The 22,008-nt window shown below is 42.5% G+C and overlaps 1 protein-coding gene across 3 annotated transcripts in view; it reads right to left on the bottom strand.

Moving 5' to 3' along the window:
- Nucleotides 1–22,008, bottom strand: part of ANKH (ANKH inorganic pyrophosphate transport regulator) — a 126,867-nt gene that overhangs the window by 92,672 nt on the left and 12,187 nt on the right. The window contains exon 2 of one of the 3 annotated variants that reach the window (XM_084850571.1): nt 13,019–13,101. The exons of 1 other annotated variant lie outside the window; for it this stretch is intronic. Coding sequence is in view for 1 of the 2 variants with exons in the window: in XM_084850570.1 (XP_084706696.1) it covers nt 6,605–6,622 (18 nt within the window). In the remaining variant the exon portion in view is untranslated. Of the gene's footprint in view, nt 1–6,604; nt 6,737–13,018; nt 13,102–22,008 lie in introns of those variants that run through there. One more of the 3 variants, XM_084850570.1, reaches the window with a different exon arrangement.

A 22,008-nucleotide genomic window follows, 5' to 3' on the forward strand; every position in this document is an offset into this window, starting at 1 on the left:
TATGTTGATTTCACTCCTACCCATTGAGTAGTTCAAAGAAAGTGACGCTGGCGGACTGCTGCTCTGTCTCATTGTATTGATCCTGTGGAGTGCAACACAGAGGATGTGACACTCTACACAGTGTGGCACAGAGATCACTCAGATTGGTCAGGATTCGGGATGTGTGAGAAATATGCTTCGTCAAGTTTGTTTAAATGGATTTACCCAATGTTACCTCCTAGAACCAAATGCAGGAAAAGATACAATTTGCGGTAGGAAATCCATAAATTTCCATGTTTGTGATGCATTCAGCAAAAGAAAACATGCTTCAACAACATGCACCCATTAGAAAAATGTGCAAAAAATGCTGTGTACATTTCTAAAATGCCCACAAACACACTTTAGTCAATGGGGGCATGAGTCTATTACTGCGTCCCTTTTTTTAACATGTGCAATAAAGTATGTACAGGTTTTTCCCCATCAACATAGTAAACCACCCAGAACCAGCAAGGAATGGACTTGAAGGGGGGAAAAGGAGGGAGTCTGCAGAAAAGGACATGCCCATCCCTAGTCAGGATTCAAAGAATGCATGCAAAAGCACTTCTACATACACATAGCTGTTATTCTTCCTGCTGTAGCCCATCTGTGCAACTGATTCTTTTCTGCCAAGAACAGCCCTCAAGAACAGCTCGGGAAAAGAAAAAGTAGAAAAAGAAAAAGAGGGGACCGTGAAAGCATTAACAGCCCCCTGAAACATTCAGTATGCACCGATTTTTACTTTCCGCACGAAGACTGGAAGGAATCTAACTACAACACCACTCAATACTACCAGTGGCTCAGAAATTATACATACAATGCAGGCGATCATATGTAGCTAGCTGTGCTATATAGTATGGTCACTGCATGGAGGCAGCCTCCATATATAATTTGCAGCATGTAGGTGAGTCTTTAGGTCACCTGCCTGCAGGTAGTTTGTTTGTATAGAAATTGATCCAACAGAAAATTCTTCCTTACCTATTCTCTACCCGTTATCTACGGAGGTCAACACAATTGTTTTGTTGGTGGTGGTGGTGGTGTTTATACAAAATAACAAGACTGTAACCCTTGACTAGTATTTATCCAGCTTTTCCTTTAAGATCTTCAGATGGTTCAAAATATTTAGTATGTAGTGACTCCCAGATGAACCTACCTAGTTCCTTAGGTCATCTTCAGAAACCCTGTTGTAAGGCCCACCTCCATCTGAGGCTAGACTGATTGTCACAAGGGTAGAGGGTCTTTTCAGTGGTTTTCTGTATGTTATGGAAAACCATCCTCAGGAAATTTCACCTGGCACACTCCTCTCATTTCTTTTGGGAAATTGACTGACATGGTCCTGCCCCAAGAAGCTTTTGAGAGGGATGCAGGCTTAATACTTTATACTACTGTGGCCTATTTTGTTATCATGCAGCCATGTTTGTTTATATCTCTCATTGGTTTTATGCCGGACTGAATTTAGCCGATTGCGTTTTTCTATTTCTGTGATTTTCTGGATTGTTAGCTGCCTTGGGTGCCTTGTTTAAGCCATAATGTCAGGATGCACATGTTTTAAATAAATAACAAAAACATAAATTGGTTGTTGCCAAACATTTCTGTTTCTTGATTTGGTGAAGTTAAACAGCTATAGCAGTACCATGGCAGAACAGCAGGCACTAAGGCAAAGAATCAGAATTACTGTTACAAAACACACTCAGACTTGAAGAATTCATGAGTGATTTCTATTGCTAACATTTGTGCAGATAGAACTTGGTGAGGTTTTTCTCGCCCTTTACTGGAAATGCTTTGTTATTAGTGCCTTCTTGACCAAGAACATTTCAGCTCTTCCGCAAAAACATCAGTTATCACCTTCTCTATAACTATTTTATAATCTTCCTTTATAAACATTAATGATGTGATCTAGCCAACCCCGGAATTCCCACAAGAGCATGCTGGAATAGTCATACCCCAACTGGGTAAAATCCAACATAGGTTCTACTGAGAGTAGACCCATTTAAATGAATGGGACTTATGTTAGATACGGCTAGCTTATATCCCATTTATTTCAATCAGATTTCTAAGAAGAACTTATGTTAGATTTTGTCAGGGATGAGTCCAAGCCCCTTGAGTTGTCTGACAGCTCTGATTCTGAATCAGAGTTGGAACAGGGAGATCAGAGCCCAGGGCAGGGCCTTTCCCCAGCACTCCAAGACTCTGGGAGAGATTCCTTCGAAGCCCTTGACAAACAGATGGCCCAGGCTGAGTCACTGCCCCCTCCTCCACGGTCAGAACTCACGTTTCAGAGGAGGAGAAGGAGGGGCGTGACTTGAGAGATGCTAGGGTGCATTGCAAAGCAAAGTGGGAAAAGTTAGGGGCAGGGCTTAGACACTCTGCCAGGATATCCGCTCTTAGAAGCCGACATAGGAGGAAGCCACCCTAAGGGAGGGGCATCACTGTTCAAGCAAATTTGGCTGTGAGGTTCACAGCAAACTGCCAGCAACTTCAGTACCCTCTGGTCTTCCCAGATTAGAGATCACAGATTAGTTGTTTAAGGCCTGAGGCAGTCTGAGAGCTTCCTGGAATCTGCATTTGTAGAAAGGCTAGTCTCTAGCAAAATAAAGTCATATTAGCCTGAAGCTTTATCTCTTCATGGTGTTGATTGAAAGGGGAAGGACAATCCAATTCCTGACAGATTTTATCCATTGTCTCCTCAAACACAGTAAACATTTTCCCTCACCCCATTATGGGGTCACAGACTGATAAAACACAATTTAACATTTCTGTTCTGATAAATTAGTAATTCATTCCTGCCCATTTTGCTTTTTTGCAGTTAAATAACCTGGAAGTATCAACTTAAAAATGAGTTTTTCCATTGGCTAAGCCCTGACCTCCAGTCCTGATTGATCATGATTCCCAAAGCAAAATTATTCCTCTAAACTCATCCTTTTGAAAGAGAGAGATAGGGGTAGGGGGCAAAAATTATCCATGCTGGGAAAGTGCTGTCCAACATGGTTCCAATCCAGATACAAGTATAGTTATTTTTAGAGGTCCCCTCACTGCATTCACTGGACACACTGAGGGGGTGAGGAACTGCCCCTCACTGGCCTTCCCCCCTCCCTCCGATGCCAGTGTGTCCTGCTGGCTCTACCCCAAGACCTTCACCCATTCCCCAGAAGGCCTGAAAGAGGTTGTGTACGTGCAGATGTCTCTTCTGGCACTTTGGCCAAATGTGGTGAGTGGGACACAGTGACAGCAGGGCCAGTGGGCCACACTGATGTGGAGGGGCACACCAGGGGGGTTTGCAGTCCCACTCCCCTCCACTTGTTTACTGAATGCAGAGAGGGAACTTCTGAAAACTGACTTTGTTCTAATAAGTGTGAAGTGCCAACTCAGCAAAACTCACTAAAGCAGACTCAGAGAAGAAAAGCTAGAATTGTATACATCTTTTGGTTTGTTACCTAGATTGCCTCTATGATCAGGTTTGGACATGCCGCAAATCATGGGTTATTTAACCCATGACAAGCCACAGCACCAGGAAGCACCAAGCTTCATATGCAACCCCTGGTCAGGAGTTGTCATGTCATGCGAACATGGCGAGTGTAGGTTATAGAAGGGCTAAACAAGCTGACCCAGAGAAGAAAAGTTAGAATTATATACATCTAGTGGTTCTTTCCTAGAATAAACCTAAAAGAGACCATGGGTTATATGGGGGTTGTTTAATCATCACATAATCCACGCTCACCAGGTTCGCACACCATGACAAACCCTGAACAGGAATTGCATTTTAAAAATGGCGGTCGCACACATTCCACAGGCTCACTGTGGGTTAAATAACTTATGGTGGGCTGTTGTGTCCTGCAAAGCGTTCCTATGTTCATGCCTTTCTCTGCATTTACCAAGAAAAAAATACATTTTTAAAAAATACCCTAAACTGGTGTCATTCCAGAAGCTAAACACAAAACTTACATAACAAGTTGCTCAAGTTAAGCTTGTTGTTGTTGTTTATTCGTTCAGTCACTTCCGACTCTTCGTGATTTCATGGACCAGAACACACCAGAGCTTCCTGTCCAAGTTAAGCTACTGGTCTGAAAAGGTGTGGATACTAGGTGCGATTGGAAAGATCTCACACACAGCATTTAGGTATCACAGCTCTGCACTTAGGATATACATACCATACCACTCTCTCTAATGGTGATTCCTGCTATAGATGGATTTCACTGTGGTAAATATCAGCAGAGATTTTTTTTAGTCCAAACCTGCAAGACGTTGTGAAAAGTAGGGTGGATAAACCCCCATCAGATGAGCAGGTTCACAACAAACCTGCTTCTCTGAACCACAGTTCAGTGTTACATCTAACTATTGTTAACCACAGTGTTCAGGGTACTGTCAGGCCGCAGTTTGTAAACCATGGCCTACTCCCTATTGCTTAACAATAGTTAGTGTGCAGATAGTGTTATGTTATGGCATTGTGCCACAGGAACGTGAATCTTGCGAAATGAAAATAAAAACATTACTTCATGACTATGTGCACTGGGCTGAGCAGTTCTCAGTTTGAGTACCTGCGGTAGTTTTCCTGAAAAACCGATTAGACAAGTACAGAACCCTGATCAGATGACTACACCATGAACCACTATCGCCACTGCACCCCTACACAGTGAACCAGCCCACAGCCTTTCCTCTTTCAGTTTCAGAACTCCTTCAGAGAAGTGTTTCTCACACATAGAAAACATTTAATTATATGTTTACCTAGGTAGTTACTGTGGGTGCGAAAGCATAGCGTTACGCTGCTTTAATTGCACATTTGCCTGATAGGCAACCTACTGGTGTTGGAAGAGCAAAACTATGCTGAAATTGCTCGTGTCTTCATCTTTCCTACATTTCTTCTTCTGCATGAACAGGAGCCTTAGTCGCTGGCATATTCGACGTACTTTCACTGTATTCTGCATCCTTCATAATAAGCCCTTTGTTCTGTAAAGACTGGAAATGTGATGACTACAGTGTTAGATTTATTTTTTTAAAAACAAACCCTGCACAGAGTTTCAGCTGCTTGGCTTAGTGACTCTTTTCCCATTCCAAGGTATCCTTTTCTCCTCTTCTTTTTTTCCTGTCCTCTTTTTCAGTGAAAGGCTTTCCTTTTCAATTCAGCACTGAACACAGCACCTTTCCCTCTTATCTCACCAAGGCAATTCTTGAGGGGGAAAAACACTATTGAGAGGGGTAACTGAAGTATCTCATGTTCTGTTCCTGTTGAGTATTTGGAACTATTTCAGCAAAGGCAAGTGCTTGTTCAGACAAAAACTTAAATGGAAGGGTTTCTGTCAGTGCGAGATATGCAATGCATTATCTGGAAGTAGACCTATGTCTTTCTTTTTTTTACTTTGGAGCAACTTTCATCAAATTAAGGATCTTGAACCACTGCCATTATCTGAATGGACATTTTCTATGTGAAACACAACTATTATCTGTGCTGTTTCTTGCCGTTAACATGCCATCCTAATTGCTATTAATTTAGCCAGCTCACCCTAAGATTTCCATTCAGTTTTTGAAATTCTACATGCAACTACCGTGTCCTCTGACAGGGAAAACCTGATCTACCAAGAAGTTTCACAAACACAAGTCTACCTTGGGAAGGACAGAACATGACCCAAAACAAAACTAAAGAGACCAAAGGATTGCTCAAGGTAGTGGGCAATGCTACAGCTGCAACCATTTCCTTCCTGTATTTTAGCTACTGCATGTTGCTCCATTGTTGTATCAAACCAAAGGCTAAATTAGACATGATGTTGTTACAGTGAAATGCAAATAGGAGCTTTGGAGGACTGTTAGAGGGACAAAGTCTTAAATTCCCATTCTTCACCATTTCAAAGTTGCTCAGGCTTCCCAGTGGCTTCTAGTTATATAACAAAAAATGTATAGTTATTTGCATTCATGCAATTAACATCGTATCTAATTTGGCCTTAAGGCATGATGGCAAGGAGAGCTGCATGCTGGTTGCCTGCTACTGCTAAAGCTCAGCACTGAAGGCAAGAAGTGGAACATACTGCAGGGCAGGCAAAAGCAGATGGATGACCCAGGCTCTTAATAATGAGCCTCGACCCTGCGGAAGATCACAGCTACCACTGCTATGCCAAGCAGGGCTAAGGGAAGATGAGCAATCATCTTAAAAACCTTTTAATTGGTGGAGAGCCCTAGATGAAGCACATAAGGACTTCAGATCTAATGCCTATGTAACAGCAAGATGGGAGGATGAGGAAGACAGAGGTACAGCAAACAGCACACTGACATCTCATGGTTATCTTGTAATCAACCAATACTCCAAAATCCCTTTCCTCCCCTGTTCCCAGTTGATAAGCCCCCCTCAAGCATAAAATAATAATGTGTGTTATTTTGTCCCCAAATCCATGGATCTTACACAAATTTGACTTCTGCACTGAATTACACCATTCCACTCCTATTCTCCAGGTCATGAGACATGTCCAGTTCATTCTGCATAATTGCTTGATCTTTCTCTGCATTATAAATACTTCCTATAAATACCTTCACTATTAAACTACTGAATAAAATAGGCCCTAAGGGATTTGCCTAGGTACTTCTATTCAACTAGAGCACCTACCTTCCAGAAAGCCTGCATAATTTCTTCTCATTATCCAATGTCTCTTGAATCTTATAACATATGTACTGATAACTAACTTTTTTGGTTTGAAGAACAGTTTCTGATGCAATACTGCACTGAATGCTTTGCTAGAATCCAAATAGCGTAGATCTACTGCACTTCCTTGGTCTAGAAATCTAATTATGTCCTCTGAAATGCCTACCATTATTCTGTCATTCTGGTCACAGAAACACCTAGCAGCATGACAAACAGAAAAAAAAGTGAAAGAAGAAAAGTTAAAAACTAATTTGCACGCAAGACTTTTCTAAGCCAGGATCAGCAGCGATGACTAAGCAAACACTGAAACCTGTCTTGGATACACGTTTAGCACGTGAACCTGAATAGATAAGCCTGCATGCGATATGTGATTCAAGGGCACTACTCTTTGTTTGTGTATTCCCCTCTGCACTGCAGTTTTGTAGCTCTCTAAACTTTTAGTGACGGGGGGGGGCGGGGTGAGGGGAAGCCTCTCCCTGTTAATGTCGGTCATTTTTGTCATCCCTGTGCTGCCATCCAGGACCCCCCCACACTGCCTTCTCTGCCCCCACTCATTCTTTCCTCAAACTTTAACAGAAGTCCACTTGTTTCTCTGCTCTAGCAAGAGCAGAGAAGGGAGCCTGGCACAAGGAATGAGCCTCCACAGCTCTGGGTGACAGAACAATCTGCAGTTTTGAGAACCAAGCCAGCTACTGGAGTGTCATTTTCCATTCTATCATAAACGTTGTTTTTATGTAGTTCCCACATAAACAAAAACTAAGAAAAGTTTTTTAAAACTGTGATGGATTTAAAATACAAAATATAATTCTCTACTATTTTGGCCAATGTGAACTGAAAACTCAAGTCCACCACCCATATTTCAAACCCACCTAGAGATGTAAAAATTCTGAAAATTTTGAAGCCATGGAAAAAAACTTTTTTTTTTCCTGGGAAAAATGAAATTTTTGGAAAAACTGAAAAATAAACAATATATTTTAAGTACTCTTTACAGATCTAAAGATCTTTACAGCACTTTGTTGCTGTAGGACAGCCTTTTCCACCTAGTGTCCTCCAGATAGGCTGGACTTCAGCTCCCACCAGCCTCAGGCAACATGGTCAATGATCAGGAAAGCTGGGCATTGTATTCTAAAATTACAGTGAAGTCCTTCTACAATGTAGTCCATTGTAAAAGGGCACCAGTTTAGGGAAGGCTGCTTTAGGAACATAAAATAGCCTTTATGTTCCTAAAGTTATATTATGTATAACTTGGTTTGCTCATAAAATTATCATCATATTTAAAACATTTAAAAACTAAATTCAGTTAGTAAATTTGTAATTATTGTCTGAATTTAAGCAATCTCATCCTATTATTTTAGGGTGACATTTTATTCACTTTTGTAAAAAATTTGCATCAATGAACACATTTTTAAGTCATTTTGAAATGTTGTCTCTAGTGGTGGTTTCAATTCTATGCCACAGGAAGAAGACTACTCCATTTCTTTAAGGTAGAGAGGGTTTATTCTACTGGCAGCAGTTTAAAGGTGTTATAGCTGAGGCAGCATTTCCTAGTGGTGAGATTTATGAGAACTTTATTAAAAACTATAGCAACAAGCCTCAAAGTTAAATTTTTCAAAAAGCATTAAGTGAGATAACCCACAAGCTGTTTCATCCCATCTGGTAACAGTGACAGAATAACCTACCGTGTTTTTTCACATGTGGGTTTTAGATTGGATTACTTGACTGCTAAAGCATCTAACCAGAACAAGTTAGAAAAACTCATAGAACCCCCCCCCCCCGGCTGTCGAGAATGCACATTTTGTTCCATATTATGATATAGTGACTCTACTCACATGCTGGGAAACTGAGAATGACTTGGAGCATCCCCAAAAGTCTATCACTAAATGATACATTAGATCAATAATTTTAATAAGGGATGGAAGAAACAACTATGCTGGGCATCTTACAGAAAAAATTTTTAAAAATTCCCCCATGGTTCATTATTTCCAGACATTTTACATTTCTAGTCTTTCAATAAAAGTCTTATTACATAGTTTTTAGACATCATTTGGGGGGAGTAAAAACTGGGTAACAGTATATAAACATCTTGTCTTAAATTCAAAAAGAAAATATTCCATAATCCAAAGCTGTTCAATTTTCCAGTTTTTCGGGGGGGGGGGAATGGGGGTGTATGAAATACTCACCCTGTTCTGGTTCAGACGTCCGCAAGGTGGGGGGAGGCGATCCATCCCTCCCCCCAGAATCCTCCCTGGCTGGCTCTGCTCCATGGCGAGTCCGCAGAGCCACCGGCCACGCCCGTCCGCAGCCAGACTTCCGTCTGCTGCCAGGCTGCGGACACAAATGGCGACCAGCGTAGCCGATGCCATTTGTGTCCCTGCTCTTTGCCGTGATAGGCTACGTAAATATTTACGTAGCCTATCACGGTGGACTGCCATGTAGGGTTGATGGACTAATTCAGCTAGATGGGTCACTAGTTGAGCATATCTTCCCATGAGGCAAAAGCAAACCTTTTCATGAGGGCTTGAATTCCCTCATGAAAAGAGGAAAACCCTCAATAAGATAGACCAGTGAAACACTGGGAACTCAGATAAGGGGGAAAAGTGGGGGGAGGAAGCACGTGTAAAGGGATTCCATCATGATCCTGCATTTAAATCAGAAGCAGAAAGCCCCATTTTAAATGCGGGTTTTTAGGCTGATGTACAGATGCTCAAAGTGTCCTGCTGTCAGGTGTCTGAAAAAGAAGCATCCCAATCACCTGGCAGCCAAACCAGACATCACTTTAAATCTGTGTTTAGCAGCTACATCTCTTTTTTTGGTCATTTTTACTCTAGAGTAAGTGTAGGAGCCCTGATCCAGATCTTTAAAAATGAACCCTACTTCCACACTAGGGTCCCAGTCCAGATCAAGCTTCCTGCATCTACTCTAGAGTAAACATGAAGATAAAAATAGACCTACTAAACACAGATTTGAAATAATGTCTGTTTCAGCCCATAATGCTTTGCTACGCAGCTGGAGGTGGCAACAACAGTAGTGACCAGTTAGGTGAACAAATGGGATAGCCCAGACTCATGTCAGTGTTTGGTTCACTAGCTTGGTAGAGATAGAAGCGAATACAAAACTATGGCTCACAGTGCAGTTGTGAAGGTTTGAGGCCTACAGAGGCAAAGGGGAAAAAAGTCAGGCTTAGAGGCCTCGGTTTTTTTGTTGGAAGGGGCTACTCCTGAGAGGAGTAGTTTCATTCCCCGGCTAAGTTTCAGTTTCATTTCCCCAGTTAAGTTTCATTTCTTCAGGTTTGAAACAGTACTTTCAGTTTGAGGGAGGAGGGTATATAAACAGAGCGAGAGAGCTAGTAAGAGCAGAGTCAGGAGACCAGAGTCTGAGGAGGGAGCAGGAAGAAGCAGCCTAGAGGAGTCTAAGTACAGCAAGGATAAAGAAACTTGCGTTTTACAACTTTTATTTTCTTTTAAGGCCTTTTGTATCACTCAACTTTATTGCGTAAATACCTTCAGTTGTAATTTGCTTGCTTTAAATTTACCAGTAAACTGTTGTGGTTAAACCCCGGGTGTCTGGTATGTCAGTCACCCCATGTCTACAGCCTAAACCCCATGTTATTGGGAAGGGGAAGTTTAAAAGAAGGAAGGTGGGACTCTTAAGGAGGCAGGATATCCTTAAGGAGTTGCTCAGGGGGTCCAGGTGATAAGGGGAACCCTGACAGTAGTAAGATCTCTTTTTATACTGAATACATCTTCAGCCAATGGCTGACAGAATATCATTTACAGTGACATAAGCAGGCCTCCTTACAGCTTCATTTTCTATCGTTTCAGTCCACAGAGGATATGTCATGGAAGCAAGGTAGAAAGCAAGTTTTATCCTTTGGCAGCAAGTACAAACAATAATCTGAGACCTGCATCAGTCAGTGGCCACCTTTGGTTTCCCTCAGCTCTGACTTCCAGACCAATCGTGGACAGGGCCAAAAATGGGCAGCTTCAAAATCACACTCCTTTAAAACTTACTTTACCATACTTATGCATAGCAAAAATATTATCTGGACAAGTGTAAAGAAAGAAGCTGGCCTGCATTTTGGTTTATAGAGTGATTATATTGTGGCTGAAACAGGAGATGGAAGGCAGGAAACATTGTGGCCTAATTCTGACTGATGCTAGCAATCAATTTCAGTAACTCAATTAACCTCTTCCTAGTGCATCAATTCATACTGCTGTCATAAGGGTGTGGAAGCCTGTAGGAACCACACAGGATCTTGTGAAATGTTTAATGTCTGTAAAAGAACTTTAGGCAAATGAGGCTATAAATGGACAAAGCATTTCTAATAAAAAGAGTGCAATAATCAAGCTCCACTGAAGTCAACTGCGTAATGCCAAAAATATCACCCTCAATGGGATATGGACTTTACTCTCTGCACAAGATCTGTCCCTCAGGAGACTTTTATGGGTGAAACACCCAATATAAATGGTCAGAAAATGACTACTTTTTAATATATTGCTAAGAATGTTGCTGTCCTCCTTTGGAAGACATTTTTTTTAAAAGGCACGTTTAATGTTACCAACATACAGCTTCCAGAACGGTAAGTGTTCAATTTGTCACAAATGTAGCTGTGTAGCTGCGGAGAGGAGAAGAAAGAACCATTTTCCTGCCAAAATTAACTGAGTTGGCTACGTGAGATAGTAATGTCAGTTAGGAGATTCCTCCTTTGCTTTTAGAAGGATGCTTTGTGGAGCTGTCCAGCTTGGCCTCACACAGGATGCTACAGTAGGTCAGGGATGAGATGGTACAAGCTATTTAGCCAGAGCAGTGGTCTTCACTTTTTTCCAGCAGGAGCCACTTTGGCTCCAGGCACTACCACCAAGGCCATTTGGTGGCTTTTCCCAGGCCATGGGTGGAGGGCTCTCCTCTTCCTCCCCAGTCAAGAAAACTGACTGTCAACAGGCAGGCAAATTCTGACAGACTCACTTGGTCCTTGGTATTGAGCAGGGGGGTGGACTTGATGGTCTTGTAGGCCCCTTCCAACCTTGCTATTCTATGATTCTATGGAATGGATATTTTTCTCATGACTAGAGAGTGCCTGCTCTACTCAGTGCTGAAAAACCTCCCAGTGCAAGTCCATGTTGCACTCTTCTCTCTCAACCGCACATTCAGTTTTCCCTCTAGCAGCTGCACAGTTCTCCACTGCAGCTAACCAATCATGCTGCTCTTTGCCTCTTGGGCTCCTCCCCAACCACAGCTAATTTATTTCTTATTTCATTTATTTATTTAAAACATTTGTATCTCAGGGCGGCACACAGATAAAACCAATTTAAACAGTGTAAAACAATAAATAATTTAAATAGCTAAAAACATATTAAATAATTTAGCTAACTATTACCAATTTAAAATCTAAAACAATAAAACAGTTAAAACAGTGTGCAAACTCAGGGAACCCTCAAAGGCTTTGGTAAAAAGCCATGTTTTAACTTGGCACTAAAATGAATCCAGTATCTGTGCCAATCGAGCCTCAGATGGGGGGGGCATTCCACAACTGCGGTGCCACAGCAGAGAAGGCCCTCTCCTGTGTCCCACCATAGCGTATGTCTCACACTGGTGGGATGCAGAGGAGGGCTCCTCCAACAGATCTAAATCCTTGGGCAGGCATATATAGAGGCAGGCACACCCTCAAATATCGAGGTCCCAAGCCGCTTAGGGCTTTAAATGTAGTTTGCTGATTGTTCCTGCATTCTCCTCTTCTGTCAGCAGCACCCCCCTCCAGCAACCTTACAGCTGAGGAGCAGCAGGTCTTCTGACTCCCAACCCCCAAAGGCTCCTCTGGTAGCCCATTATCAGACCAGCCAGCCCACTGCTGAAGCAGACAACAAGGCAAAACTAGAGATGCCCTGCTGAGAGTGAGGAGGTCAGTGCCTGGATACCACCTAGGAACCCCCATATATGTCAGCTTGTGTTGTAAAAGTACTTAAATAAATAAATAAATAGTTCATTCACAAGCAGTCTAATGAACAAGGGATGGATTTTCAGTACTTCTGCCTCTGAATTTAAAAACAACAACACACCAATATGCTAGAGAAACGCTGCTGGGTGTTGTATTTTATACACATGAATTATGGTAGATGGATCACACTTAATATCAGAATATTTAAAAGCTAAAGCTCTTGTCCAAATTTTGTGCACTGCTGAAATTTGAGGATGGAAATACCCTAACAAAAATAGAGGCAACACTAAGCATCTTTCCCCAGCAATTGCTTGCTCTCTCTTCTGGTATAGTTTGGCTATTTTCCCCCTCAAGCTGACCTCAGTGACCTTTGTTTTGAAGGCTCAGATCTATGTGATTAATTATTAGCATAAGTGATTCTAACATGGTAGTTACTCACTTACCTAAGTTGCTCTGTTAAGGATAATGTATGCGTTTGTTGGATTCAAGGATTCAACAGCTGGTAACAACTATGGCATCTCAACAACTGGAATAAAGATGATCCTCTTGAGAAAATAACTTCTAATAGTTAAAATGCAGACAGAAAGCATAAAACAGGCAAAATAACAGTACATGCTAGTACAGCTCTGATTATTCCATTTATATTTCTTTAGAAGATGTATATGCTGACCTTCAGCAATGTTCCCAGGGCAACTTAAAAAATTATGATTTTTTAAAAATTAAAATAAAATGGTGCCAAAAAGACAGAAATGTTGGCACACAGTGAACTCTTCTAGGGAAATACCTAGATCCCAAGGTGTGTAGGATTTTGAAGGTAAGCACTAACATTTTCGATTGCACTCGAAAACACATTGGTAGCCTGTGATGTTCTTTGAGCACTGTCAAAATATGTTCAAACTGACCAATCACCATCTGTAGCTTAGCAGCTATATTCTGAATTAACTACAGGGTCTGAATGGTCTTCAAAGGTAGCCTCATGCACAATGCATCACAGTAGCCAATCCTAGATGTTACCGGGGCAAAAGAATATCCAAAGAACTTTAAAGGATTTCCCTTGAATGTGTCAGCAGTAGAATAGGAAAATTCTTGTAGTCTCCTTTTCGCTGGCTTCTTGCAGAGATCGAGCGAAACCCTAACCCGTCCTCCTGTATCCAATAGTTTTTTTTAAACTCTTAGCCTCTGGTAATTTAGGCCCTCAAGCTTCATAGATTTCTCACTGCAGATAGCAATGATACCTTTTGTTAGAAACGTGTATATAATTACACTGTGCCACAGCAGGTAAAATTATGCAATAGTTACCTGCTGCAATAGTTTCTCTGAAAACAGGTGAAGTCCGAGCACATCAAGAATAATGCCAGCAGACTTTCTGGATTTATGCCTTAACAACTTCAATTCTGCAACCAAAAATAGCCCAATATTTGATAAATGGGGGAGGGATGCTTGAACACACAATTTGCAGAGCTGCTACCTGCTCCACAGTCATGAAAAATGTCACTATTAGAGACTCCGGTTGGAAGTTACACTGATATTATAATGCAGATTCCATTCCTTTAGCACTGCCTTTCAAGATAGATAGAGCTAAACCTGTAGAGCCCCTTCATGGATCACTGCCTTGTTGTGGCGAAGGGGCTTGCGTAACTCAGTGAAGCCATAAGCTATGCCGTGCAGGGCCACCCAAGACAGACAGGTCATGGCGGAGAGTTCTGACAAAATGTGGTCCACTGGAGAAGGAAATGGCAACCCACTCCAGTATTCTCACCAAGAAAACCCCATGGAACGTATCACAAGGCTAAAAGATATGATGCCGGAAGATGAGCCCCTCAGGTCGGAAGGTGTCCAATATACTACTAGGGAAGAGCACAGGGTATTTCCAAGTAGCGCCAGAAGGAGTGAAGCAGCTGGGCCAAACCCGAAAGGACACTCAGCTGTGGATGTGTCTGGTGGTGAAAAGAAAGTCCGATGCTGTAAAGAACAATATTGTTTAGGAACCTGGAATGTCAGATCAATGAATCAAGGTAAGCTGGAGGTGGTCAAACATGAGATGGCAAGATTGAACATTGACATCTTGGGAATCAGCGAACTAAAATGGACAAGCATGGGCGAATTTAATTCAGGTGACCATTATATCTACTACTGTGGGCAAGAATCCCTTAGAAGAAATGGAGTAGCACTCATAGTCAACAAAAGGGTAGGAAAAGCAGTACTGGAGTACAATCTTAAAAATGACAGAATGATCTCAGTACGAATCCAAGGCAAACCATTCAACATCACAGTAATTCAAGTCTATGCCCCAACCACGGAGGCCGAGGAAGGTGAGGTTGATTGGTTCAATGAAGACCTACAACACCTTCTAGAACTAACACCAAAAAAAGATGTCCTCTTCATCATAGGGGATTGGAATGCTAAAGTAGGAAGTCAAGAAATCCCCGGGATAACAGGCAAGCATGGCCTTGGTGTACAACATGAAGCAAGACAAAGGCTAATAGAGTTTTGCCAAGAGAACACGCTGATCATAGCAAACACGCTTTTCCAACAGCACAAGAGTCTACACATGGACATCACCAGATGGTCAATATCAAAATCAGATGGATTATGTCTTTTACAGCCAAAGATGGAGAAGCTCTATACAGTCAGTCAAAACAAGACCTGGAGCTGACTGTGGCTCAGATCATGAGCTGCTTCTTGCAAAACTTTGGCTGAAATTGAAGAATGTAGGGAAAACCACTAAACCATTCAGGTATGACCTAAATCATATCCCTTATGAATATACAGTGGAGATGAGGAATAGATTAGACCTGATAGACAGAGTGCCTGAGGAACTATGGATGGAGGTCCGTAACATTGTTCAGGAGGCAGCAACTCAATCCATCCCAAAGAAAAAGAAATGCAAGAAAGCCAAGTGGCTGTCTGATGAGGCTTTACAAGTAGCTGAGGAAAGAAGGGAAGCAAAAAGCAAGGGAGAAAGGGGAAGATATACCCAACTGAATGCAGAGTTCCAGAGAATAGCAAGGAGAGACAAGAAGGCCTTCTTAAATGAACAATGCAAAGAAATCGAGGAAAACAACAGAATGGGAAAGACTAGAGATCTCTTCAAGAAAATCGGAGATCTCAAGAGAACGTTTTGTGCAAAGACGGGCATGATAAAGGACAAAGAAGGCAGGGACCTCACAGAAGCAGATGAGATTAAGAAGAGGTGGAAAGAATACACAGAAGAACTATACAGGAAAGATCTTAATGTCCCTGATAGCCATGATGGTGCGGTTACTGAACTTGAGCCGGACATCCTAGAGAGTGAAGTCAAGTGGGCCTTAGGAAGCATTACTAACAACAAAGCTAGCGGAGATGACAGTATTCCAGCTGAGCTATTTAAAACCCTAGAAGATGATGCTGTTAAAGTGCTGCACTCAATATGCCAACAAATTTGGAACACTCAACAGTGGCCACAAGACTGGAAAAGGTCAGTTTACATCCCAATTCCAAAGAAGGGCAACGCCAAAGAGTGTTCAAACTACTGCACAATTACGTTTATTTCAGAAGCCAGCAAGGTTATGCTCAAAATCCTACAAGCTAGGCTTCAGCAGTATGTGAACCGAGAACTACCGGAGGTACAAGTGGGGTTTCGAAGAGGCAGAGGAACTAGAGATCAAATTGCCAACATTCGCTGGATCATGGAGAAAGCAAGAGAATTCCAGAAAAACATCTATTTCTGCTTCATTGACTACACTAAAGCCTTTGATTGTGTGGATCACAACAAACTCTGGCAAATTCTTAAAGAGATGGGAGTATCAGACCACCTTACCTGTCTCCTGAGAAACCTGTATGAGGGTCAAGAAGCAACAGTTTGAAAGGGAATTACTGGCAGACCCCTGAACTTAAGGACTAGGGAGAGTCCCTCCCCTTTTCCTTTGGATCCTCTGGGCGCAGCCGTTGTTTGCGCGCCAAACGGGCACTACGCCTCCTTTCTGCGCCCTCCATTTGGCGCCGCTCTCTGCGTCGGCATCGCGCGTCCATCAAGTCTGCTTCCCACACTCTGTCACTCCCAGGACTGCTATCTAAGCTAGGAATGCTGGTGGGAGGAATCTCCGTCAGCTGTTGGCCCTGGGAAAGAGGAGCATGCTCCTCTCCCAGGAGCGACTCCTCTCCCTCAGAATCAGAACTACTCTGGGATTCTATGGGCTCAGTGTCCACCCTGACACTCCCTAACAATGCAATCCTAGGCATGTCTACTCAGACATAAACTTAATTGAGTTCAATGTGGTTTACTCCCAGGTAAGTGTGCATAGGATTGCGGCCTTAGTAAGGAAAAAAGGGGGTGATTAAACAGAGTTAACCCCAGCCTGGATCCTGAAACCAGGTAAGCTGTATGCCTTTTCAGCAGGCTCAAATAGCCTTCTTGCAGTCACCATGTGATGCAATCCACATGGAAGTAGGAGGTCCTACAGAGTCTACACATGATACACACTGATGACTCTATATTTTCAACAAGCTGCACAAATAACACCCGATGAAATTGTGATGGCGCTGGAATCACACAATGGATTCTTTCAGACAAACCGCACCGATGCCACTCCAGTGGTCTGAGTATTATTTTATTTATTAAGGGAGCAATCCTATGGCCGCTAGTCAGTAGCTAGACGGACATAGGATATGTTGGTTTCAGGGAACTGACCTCAGAGCCCATGCTCTGAGAACCGGCCTTCCCTCCTCCTGCGCTGTGCTCAGAAAAGGGGTGCAGAACGGCGAAAATGGGGCATTCCAGGTAGCGTTCTGGGGCGGGGAAGGCGGAAATGCCAGTATGACACATCCTATGTGTCGTCCGGCAGCTGCTTCCCCTGTTCCGCCTTGCCACGGCTAGACAACCAGAACTGGCTGTCTAGCCACAAATGCAGGGTAGCTGAAGCACAGAGGGGATGATCCCCTCCATGCTTCTCCTGCCCTGCATTGGATAGGCGGCCACCTATCCCCATAGGATTGCACCCTTAATATATTTCTTCACTGCCTTTCAAAACCATGGTCTTCCCAAGGTGGCTTACAATATAAAACAGTATGCTAGAATGTTTTATATTGAAAAACTGTAGTTTCTGAAGTATCTGTTTTGAAAATGCATCCTCACAAACTCTACAAATCCACTAGAGGTTTTCGTATTTCAGACCATGACAGATAATGAATGTCCATATCCCCGTGCAATGGTTGTCTACAGCAGTGATGGGCAAATAAATTGGCACTACCACCATTAAGTCTACTCACCTGTTCCACCATTTTAAATCATGGTATGATGGTGGCATCATGTTTTCAGTGATTTAGGTGGTTGGCCCAGTAAAAAGTAAACTGGAATAGGAGAGTAAGGATAAATAGGGGAGTCATGAAATCATACAAGTATCTCTTCATGTTTCTTGTAAATCTGGAAGTAACGGGAAACTTGTGCAATTGCCCAAAGCCACACACACCAGCTTTTTCTTTCCAGCTTAACCCAAGACCAGCCGGGGTAAAGATATCTAGAAGCAGAAGCAGTTGCCTCTGTCTTAATTTAAAGAGGGAGAGGGGAGGAGCCTTTTCACCTTTAGCATCATCCTGACAGCCAGGTGCCAGGCTTTCAGGGGGTAGATCCTACCTTCATGCCACTAGTGGGCCAATCCCTACTCCACAGAACAACTAACTCCTCCAACTCCACGTGATCTGCCATTTCTTGAAATTCTAATATTTCAGCTCTAGGTCCAAAACCACACTTCAAATTTAAACCAACTGTCAGATCTATTACCTGTCACAGATCTCAGCTAATGAACCTTGGAAACAGTAGTTTTGTGTGTGTGGGGGGGGGGAGAATTAGGGACCAAACATTTATAGCTAGAATTCCCAACATTCATTTGGAGAAATCACATTAGTTAAACCAGTTTGACACCAACCTTTAAAGTGTGTAGTCACTGTAGGATAGATATGCTCTAAAATACTGGGATAGATCATATCTTAACCTTTTCCCTTTTATTATTGCCTCTTTTTACACACACAACCCACCGCAAGCCTGCCAAAGAACACAAATTGTGGTAGGTGTTTTCCAGAACACACACCCTGAAGAGCTTTTATTCATTGCCCAGAAATGCACAAAATAACCTGCAAATGTTAATGAAGTAGCTGGTACTGGTCTCCCTCCAGAAGTCCTGCCAAAGAAGGACCTTTTACTGTCTAGAGAGAGCTTGTTTGTAGAATAAACATCTTCACAGGTCTGTACAACCTTTCCTTGATGATCTTTTTAAGAGCACATTACAATGCTGGAAGTGAGCCTAAGCAGAGGACCATTGTTGATATCTCACAAGCCTCTTTAAAGAAAACAAGGCTGCAAATGTAGAAAAGTCGTCATGCTTTAGTGGCTGGAAAGAAAGATCCGAAATAAAATAAGAGCCTGCAAATTCAAAGTTTATAAAGAATATCTATGTGGTCATAATTTGTTTATTTAAGGACACACTTTTCAGGGTGGGGTGGGGGAGGCTTGAAGTGTATCCACACAATGGGTTATGCAAGAGAAATTCCCTGATTGCAAGCTAACAGCACACACTGGTATGGACACTTGTTTGGAAGGCAAATGCACACCAGGAGGCTATTTTATCTTATGTTCCTGTGACAATGCAAATGTGCAATTGCAGAAAAATTGCTTTTCATTCTAGAACAGCACTAAAAGATCATTCTTTGACCCATTTTGCAAATCCCACTATAGGGATAGATTTCCAAGGGGCCAGTATATCAAGCAACCAATGCACACTTGTTTCTCATTTGTTGCGCACAGACCTCACAACCTCCTCCCTCAAGACTGAACTTGTGTTCTGGGAATACTTAATTTTGCAAGCATAGTGCAGGAATTCTGTATTGAAAGAAAATTCAATACTTCCCTCAAATACCACATTCACTGCTGTTTTGACTGCAGTGAGCTCCACAGTGCAGGAGCACTCATCTGAGCGGTTTTCGAAGTGGCAAACAGCAGCAAGGCTAAATACACACACTTTAAAAAGGGGCGGGGGGAAAGAGGCTGTGCACTCCCACGTTCTGTGCTGGAGAGCAGAACTAGACAGCCTTTGTAAAAGAGGAGGGGAAGGACAGCACCATGACAATATCATCGCAGCAATGCTATGCTTTCCCAATTTATGACGTGTAGATAAGATAGAACAATCTTGTCACAACAAAAGCAAGCTGTGCAGACCTGATATAAACGGACTTCCACAAATATCAGCCAAAGGATAAAGGTCAGTTGGGCACACTCTGGCTGACAGTTTTGCAAAGCCCCAAGATAATATTTAAAATTTAACTAGCTCCATTGCCTACCCTCCTACGTCCTCAGAATCATCACCCTTTTAAATTCTGGTATATTTATCTTTCTTCCCTTTCATTGTTATGAAAACGATATCAATACAATGTTACGGCTGAGGTATCTCTCCAACAAATTTAAGCAGTTGGAATGCTCCATCTTTCAGCTCTAGAATGGCTCTCTCATTCACATTTTATTTTCATTTCTGCTAAATATTTATTTTTAATTGGGAGGCATTCAGAGAGTTATGGGTAACAGAAGAGGTTGGCCTCAATAGCTTTGGTTCAGTAGCTGAAAGAAAGGCTAAAGATCAAATGCTTTTAAACTGTTAAAACAACCTGTTATGCTAAAGATGATGTTAGAGACAAAATTCATCTACACTGGAGGCCAGGTGCACTGGGACTTCAGATGCAGGAAGAGACTCAGCCAGCTGTGTGACTACAAAGGCAACAGCAGCTTTCTCCCTAGTGGCTTTTTTTATTGATGTGATTCTGGCAGCAGCTAAAATTATGGAGGAGGCAAACAACCAAGGTGAATGAGATGGTGGCAAGAGGAAATCTAGCAGAGATAGATCTATGTTAGCAAAACTATCTATATTAATGTATGTTATTCATGGCTGGAACTACACATTTCCTAGCCAACTCCAGCTTTTTAAAGCCCATCCAACCTTCTCCTTTACAAAGTGGCATTATGAGGGATGATCTGCAGCAGAGAACTGAGGAAGAGGAGGGGTGCCTGACACTGCAAGACCACCTCTAAGCTGATTTTCACCCAGCTGGGGCTGCAGGAAACACTGGTCTGGATCATTGGTTAGGGAGAAAGTGGCTGTGCAGAGCTTCAGTGGAAAAGTTAAGCACCCCTCCTCCTGCTGACTCTTTCCCAATGTCGCTTTGCTGAAAAGCAGAGATTGGGATTTAAGAAGAGTTCTAGATAACCACACAAAAACATACAACTTATATATGTTTGTGCCAAGTTTCTTCTTGCTACAGTCACATTCACCTGGGTTGCGTACCTGCGCCATAATTCTACCTAAAGCAACAAGTGGTCTGGTAAATGTTTTAGTCTTTAAGTTGCCACAAAACTCTCTGCGGTTTTTGCTTCAACGGACTAACACGGCAACCCCACTAGAAGTAATTTTAGCTGTTGCCAGCAACCTACTGACAAGAAAAGCCACTAGGGAGAAATATGCAGTTCTAACCTATGGTACAAGCCTTCAAAAAATACTGAAATTGTGAAACAATGCAATTGACTGGCAGTAGATTCAGGACAGAAAAAAGAGGTACATCTCCACCCAGCACATGTTCACTCTATGCAATTCACTACCATATGTTGCTTCAATGAGCACTAGCTTAGATGGCTTTAAAGGGGGATTAGGTAAATTCATGGAATGTAAGGCTATTGATCACCACTAGTCATGATGGAACCTCCAGCTTCAGAAGCAGCATGCCTCTGAATACCACTTGATGGGAAACAACAGCAGGAGAGGGCTATTGACTTCATGCCCTGCATGTGGGCTTCCTAGAGGCATCTGGTTGGTTACCATAGGAAACAAGAGTGCTGAGTCAGACTTTTTGTCTGATTCAGCAGGGCTCTTCTTATGCAACCATCTGTGTATGCAAATTAATTTAGGCTTAGTCAGCATGCCTGTGGATTCCCTTCAGCTGCACTGTTCCAGGGTAGGCTGGGGATTTCTTGGCAAACATGTTTTCAATAATCCACACGCGTCCTCTTGCATACACCACTGTACCTCTAATTTGTTATGTTGAAAGCAAAGCACAACACAGATATGGGCTATGCCAGGCCCCTGAACTAATCTAAACTATTGCCAAAAAAAGAAGGAAAACAAAGTGCTTTCCAAGGAGGGAAACATTTTGTGTCTGGGCTCCCAAATCCAATAGGATACGGAAATCTCAATCTTCTGAGCTGCTACACTAACAAAGAAGAGGCCAGAATGAGGCAGTGTGACATGTGTGTTTTCCCAAGACTGTTACGAGATGGGATAGGGTTACTCTACCAGCAGTAATAACTATTGTTAGATGGTTGTTAGATGGAGTTGTTAGATGGAGTGACACCACACCAAGGTGTCACGTCGTTCACGGACTGAAGACAAGTAATGATGGAAACAGGAGCGTGGACATT

Source organism: Heloderma suspectum, chromosome 4 (genome assembly GCF_057233095.1).
Source record: "Heloderma suspectum isolate Gila_16-S chromosome 4, 16-S_ref, whole genome shotgun sequence".
NCBI lineage: Eukaryota > Metazoa > Chordata > Lepidosauria > Squamata > Helodermatidae > Heloderma > Heloderma suspectum.